Below are 6,539 nucleotides of genomic sequence, written 5' to 3' on the forward strand. Positions count from 1 at the left end.
CGGGACAGATTTGCTAGTCTACCCCGCTGTTTCAAGTGTGGGGAGATTGGATATCTGTCCCCCAACTGTCCCATCGAGCCCATGGATTGCTCATTAGTAAGGGGAGAAAGGTATTGTGACACAGTGACTAATCCTTTATCTCTTCCCTATAAAGGTGCAGTTATTATAAATGGCAGGAAGGTAAGAGCAATGTTTGATTCCGGGAGTAGCATTTCCATTGTTGCTGCCCGTTTCGTTTTACCGCAACAGTGGGCTAAGATAAAAACTAGTCTAAAATGTATTCATGGGGATATCCGATATTATAAAACTGCCAGATGTGTGATATCGGTGAATCATAACCTAACGAGCATGGCCATGGCTGTATTACCGGATCCCCCTTTTCCAGTTATACTAGGTAGAGACTGGAATAAAATTACCAGCGGTAATAACGTAACTGTACCTAAGAAACATTTAGGCTTAGTAATGGAGAATACTGCTCCGACTGCCTCCACGCCATGTCCCACAGTAGCACGGACCCATACGGGTACCCAATGTGAAGAAATTGATGTCCAATCGACCTCTGCGGGAACTAGTACAGTTAACGTGGAGGACGTGGTGACAGAAACCCCACCTTTTAAGGTCGCACAGGACCCAATACAAGATTTAACTGCCCAATTCCTATTAACACCATCATCTTTTAAAAGAGAACAAGGAACAATGATTCCTTAAAATTTATTAGGAATGCAATAGTATCTACCGAGGGTTATACAACCCTGGATCCCATGCCACCGATGCCGCTCTTTGTACTTAAAAACAAATTATTATATAGAGTGGCAGAACACGAGGGAGAAGTGCAATCATTGTTGTTGATTCCACGCACTTTTCGGCGAAAGGTGTGTGAATTAGCACATGCTCACCTTCTAGGAGCCCACTTAGGCTCCGAAAAAACGTTGGAGAGAATAAAACTCCGATTCTATTGGCCGGGAATTAATGAGGAGGTCCGGCGATTTTGCACTTCCTGTCCAGAGTGTCAACTTCGCCAGATTCCAAGAAGGACTCAAGCTCCTCTCGTTCCTCTTCCACTTATTGATATCCCTTTTGAACGAGTCGGAGTCGATCTCGTAGGACCACTGGAACCCTCGTTAAAAGGCTTTAAATATATTTTGGTACTAGTAGATTATGCCACTCGCTTTCCGGAAGCTGTTCCGTTGCACTTAGCTAATACGAAGAACATCACACGGGAATTAGTAGGGATATTCGCTCGTGTTGGGATCCCCAAAGAGGTTTTAACGGACCAAGGGACTCCTTTCACTTCGGAGACGTTCAGGGAAGTAGCCAAATTACTCCGAATAAAACATCTGAAAACGTCTGTCTATCATCCCCAAACTGACGGGTTGGTGGAGCGTTTCAATCAAACTTTGAAACAGATGTTACGTAAGGTAGTTAATGAGGATGGAAGAAACTGGGATCAGTTGCTTCCTCTCGTTTTGTTTGTTTATCGGGAAGTCCCTCAGACCTCTACTGGTTTTTCTCCTTTTGAATTGTTAGATGGAAGACAACCCAGAGGACTTTTGGACATGCTAAAAGAAGGATGGGAAGAGGAGGTCCTCCCTACTTCAAATATGCTTGAATATATCGCACAATTATGCGATAGACTAGAGAAAATCAGGCCTATTCTAAAAGAAAATTTGGAAAAAGCACAAGCAGCGCAGTCCCGTTATTATAACCGAAACACCACCATTCGGGAATTTGTCCCGGGTGATCGTGTGATGGTACTCGTCCCAACTTCTCATTCAAAGTTATTAGCACATTGGCAAGGCCCTTATGAAATTAAGGAGAGAAAAGGACTCGTTGATTATTTGGTTAAACAACCTAATCGTCGACCGAGTGAACGAGTGTATCATATTAATTTGCTGAAACCATGGAAGGACAGGGAACCTGATCCCTCGTCCAATCAGCCTCGTTCTCTTTTTATGTCATGTGCCCACCTTAATTTTGGCCCCGAATTGACATCTGAACAGCGACAAGAGCTATCTTGTCTGTCCCCAAAGTTGTGGATGAGATACCTGGATGTACTGCGTTGATTGTTCACGACATTATTACTAACCCTGGAGTGATTGCCTGAGAGAGACCTTATAGGCTCCCGGAGGCAAAGAAAGCGGAAGTAGAGTTGGAAATTAGACGAATGCTAGAACTGGGGGTTATTGAGGAGAGCTATAGCCCTTGGTCTACCTATTGGGCTGGGAGTTTACTCTGGTGATGGATCATGCTGCTTTACAGTGGATGTCCCTTTATTGGGAGTCTAACCCTCGCATCACTAGGTGGTTTTTGGATCTTCAGCCTTATCGTTTCAGTGTCATTTATCGTAAGGGTTCCTTGCAGGCCAACGCAGATGCTCTCTCTCGTGTCCACGACCTCTCGATGCAGGTCACCCGACCCGATGGGTCTGGGCTGAGGGGGGGTCATGTCACACATGTGCGATTAGGAGGCAGTCAAAGAGCCTAAAGGTGAGTGAAACATCGTGAGATAGAGGGTTGTCACGTGGTACTTACCTAAATCTCTTTGGTCTACAGAAAACCTGAAGAAAAATAATTCCTCCACTTCCGGGTTCCAAAATGGCAACATGAAGAGTTCAAGTTATATTTTCATTAGTAACTGTACTGCCAAGAATGAATATGCAGTACACATTTATTTGACAGGTTTGAGAAATTGAAAAGCAAACTGAAAAACCTATAAACGGGCTGTGGTCAAAACCCAGGTGTTATGAGGAGGTTTTTTCTTTTATTTTGTGATATTTTTATGCATTCTTTAGAGCAGATTTGGGTTCTGTTTGTGGTATTTAATACTGGAGGGCCCATATTGAACATTTAACTTTAACTTTGTTTTTTTTATGGTTATATTTAATTAATGTATTACCACCACACCATTATTATCGTCTATCCAGAGATTGCTGCGAGTGTGTATTGCCTACTGTCATCAACATAACTGCATAAAGATCAATGTCTTGCACTTCCTGGTTATCGTAGGTTTGGAATGAAAATGCAAATTTTAGCATGTATGATTTTATTGCTATGAAACTCTGATGATTTTTCATTTTCACTTTTGGAATTTCTGTTTTAAACCTTGGTGTTTTAACCTCTTAAATAAGTTAAGTGTATTATAGGAAAGCTCAAAGTGAAGTGGGGCTTTAGGATGTTTTGTACAGCAATCCTGTTTGCAGCTTTGAGTTGCTTTAGATGCCCATGAGACGTGAGATTGGCTTGGTAATAAAGAATTAGTGCAATTTTCAGTGTTCAGGAGAAAGTGTCTGCTTTTACAGATGAAAAAAAAACTAGCTGTGCCTTATTTAGACAAAAAGTGAGGAGAGAGAGTGGCTGCCTTTAATTAAACTTTTTTTATTATGTTTTCTCAGTTCAGTTTACTTCACTAGCTACTTTGTTGCAAAAAAATAGTTTTTAGTTTAGGTGTTGCTTTTCTGACAGTTTGGTAAAGAGCACAGCACAACTGCAGAAATTGACACTTTCTATATGCAGTTTAGTTGCTGAACACTCGGAAAAGGAACTCTATATCTATCAAGAAATCTTTCTTTTCATCTTTTGCTTAAGGAAATATTATATGTAACCAAGGAACTGGACCATCTAGGAAATGGCATCTGAATTAAACAAAGATTAGATAAACCCATACAGGTGGTAGCATTCTTTGTATTGCTTATATTTACTGCTATTGGATATTAGGCAAATAAACATGATTGTTAAGTAAAAGTTTGAAGCCATTCTCTATATGATTATTGCACTTAGCTAGCCAAATGCCAAGATTGATCTATCCTTATTTAGCTGTGTTTTCTTAAGGGTACAAAGGGCACTTTCAGTAGTCCGCTGCTGGTGGCAAACTTGGTTGAAATAAAAGAGTGAAAAAAACAGCAAAGTAGCCTACTGATAAAGGCTCCTCAGATTAAATAAGTGGGGTACAGTATGGACAGCAAGGCAGGTAAAAGGTTTTGGGTAACAGTTGTATAGCTGGTTTTGTTGTTTCTTCCAGCCCCCCATTAAGAAAATAACCTAAGATGTGCTACCTGTCATGTTAGGTGTACATCACAGGTGTTCTAGTAACATGGTAAAACACTTGGCTAGTTTTATCCACTGCCTCTTTTCATGTTGGCAGTACATTAGGACAACCAACTAGCCAAATTACCAAAGCTCAAAGTTTTATCAAAAATCAACCTCAGTTTTTACCTTAAAGCTCATAATTCTTATGGAGTAGAATTCATCATTTTGAGACTGCAGTCACTATATTAAAAGTAGAAAACATATTCCTTTTTCACATGTCTGTGCTCAGACAAATTATGATGTCCTGTAAGTTAACTCTGAAGACACAAAGCAGTGCTGTAAAACTCTTTGAAGAGCAATTCTTTAAGAGGCACTGTTCAAGGCCACTTTTTACCTTTTAAAGTCTATTCACACTTTGTTTTATTATTATCTACTGTATATTATAATCTTAGATTAGAACTACCAGATATTCCATAGCGTAAATGTAAGATGGGAGAAATTCTTTTCCCGAAGGAACAGAAGGAAAACCAGATAAAGCACCCATGACAAGCTGAAGTGTTTTTCACAAACTTATGATCAAAGCTTTTAGTCTGAGTAGCATATCACTTGAGTGGCTAGCCAATTACATCTTTGTAACATCACGAGGTATGAACAGCACAAGTGCCTTTTGCCATAAAGAACAAATCATCTGAAGAAATAACTCAGACATCAGAGAAACAGAGACAGTCTCCATTCTGTCAGGTAAATTTAATTCACCTGGATGTTGAAGAAACCGTCCATACATCAGCTCAAAATGAGTCCTCCTGTGACACAGGCAGTTATATTTATCTTTACAGAAAGTATTGTTTTAGCTTTGTGACTTTAGAGCAAGGATTGTTAAGGCTATACATCCAGACTTCACTGTTATTCATTATTTCCTAATATTTATTTTATTTGGTTCATTTGCATAAATACTGTTTTGCTGTTAAATTTCTACACTTGTACATCTTGAGTTATTAAAGTTGTTATTTCTGTTGGTTTTCTTTGGCTGTATTCATTTTCATTTGATCAATAAAAACTTGACCACAAAAAAAATGAGTGGCTATTTTGATAGTGTTTGGAGAGTGCGGTAGTCATTCCACATTATTCTTTTTATTTTCTATAGTTAGGTTAGTGTTGTGGTGAGAAATTTTGTATACAAATTAATAAATATTTTGTATGTCTTTATTTGTAACTTAGACAAAGCAAATGTAATATTAGTGTTTAATTGGTGAAAAGCTTTCATGTTTAAAGAACCCACAGTCTATGGGACTGACTGAAGAATTTTATGACAGGGTCGAGGAAGTGCCTAAAACTAGTTTGGCAAGTGATTCTCTGCAGGACTCTCTCTATAAAGCCCCATAGGAAAGCCAAACTGCCTAGCTGGTAAGCATCAACTCAACAAGTGGGTTTGGGGGCAGGTGTGAAAGGTATTGTGTGCCCCTATTGGTCTGTAGTATGGCTGTTTGTGATTGGTTTGAATCAGAGGCCATTCTATAGCATGACACCCTATTGGTGTAAGGATTTGGACAAAGAATGTAAACACATGGTTGCTTTACCCTCCTCTATCTCTCTCTCTCTCACCATAATGGTGATGGAACATCTCACACACCATGGACTGAAAAGAAGACCATACTGAGAAGCACAACCTGGCAGCCATATTTAGACAGGTATGCGGCCTGTTCTGAATAAAGCTGACTAAAAAACGGTGACTTAACTAGAAACATTTTAAGTAACTAACAAGTCTCTGTGTCACCTGAAACTATACATCAGTCAGCATTTATCAGGTCGTATGGTTGACAATATTCAAATGTACTTTGCTAATTGTTATCATTTTACGAATATTATCAATAATACAGCATCCATGCAAGTAACAGAATTTTAAATACTTATAGCTTTATTCTGGTCAGGTGGTCTGCATGTATTACCACTGTTTTTCATACTATTATTAAAAATTATTCTCAGACTATTTTTGTGAGATTGATTTGTGTTTTTTAATAGATTTTCCAATTTGGAATTCTTCTTTCATGTCATTAAATAGACTGAGACCAAAGAGGGTTTTCTTGTGAGATAGAGATTTGGGGAAACCAAACCTAATGACTACAAAGACATTGTTATAGTGTAGCAAATTAAATAAGGAACCTTAATCTTATAAGAAGCTCAACAAAGACACTGGTTTAAAATTGATTTTTCATTTAATATCATCAGACTGTATGTGAAGACTGCATAGCTGAAAAACCAGATCACATCAAACAGAAAACTACTTTAAGAGATGCTAGTGGTCACAAGACACAAGTGACTCTTTACTGTCTGGTGAACAAACTGCTAAAGCACCATTGTCAAGTGTAAGGTGACATATTAAGATGACATCTTTAAGTATTTGCACTCTTCAGATTCATCCCCCCAAATGGTTGAAATACACATCATCACAACAAAGTGCAAATTCAGATTGAGATAACAGAATTATCTGGGATAATCAAACCATTAATATCCAAA

The 6,539-nt window shown here is 38.8% G+C and overlaps 1 protein-coding gene across 1 annotated transcript in view; it reads left to right on the forward strand.

Annotated features, from left to right (window-relative positions):
* Positions 1–5,408, forward strand: part of LOC120534909 (killer cell lectin-like receptor subfamily G member 1) — a 63,253-nt gene extending 57,845 nt beyond the window's left edge. Inside the window, exon 8 of the mRNA XM_039762415.1 lies at positions 5,298–5,408. Within this exon, the coding sequence (XP_039618349.1) occupies positions 5,298–5,408 (111 nt within the window). The remainder of the gene's footprint in view (positions 1–5,297) is intronic.
* The last annotated feature ends 1,131 nt before the right edge of the window (positions 5,409–6,539 follow it).

This window comes from Polypterus senegalus, chromosome 9, assembly GCF_016835505.1.
Source record: "Polypterus senegalus isolate Bchr_013 chromosome 9, ASM1683550v1, whole genome shotgun sequence".
Taxonomy (NCBI): domain Eukaryota; kingdom Metazoa; phylum Chordata; class Cladistia; order Polypteriformes; family Polypteridae; genus Polypterus; species Polypterus senegalus.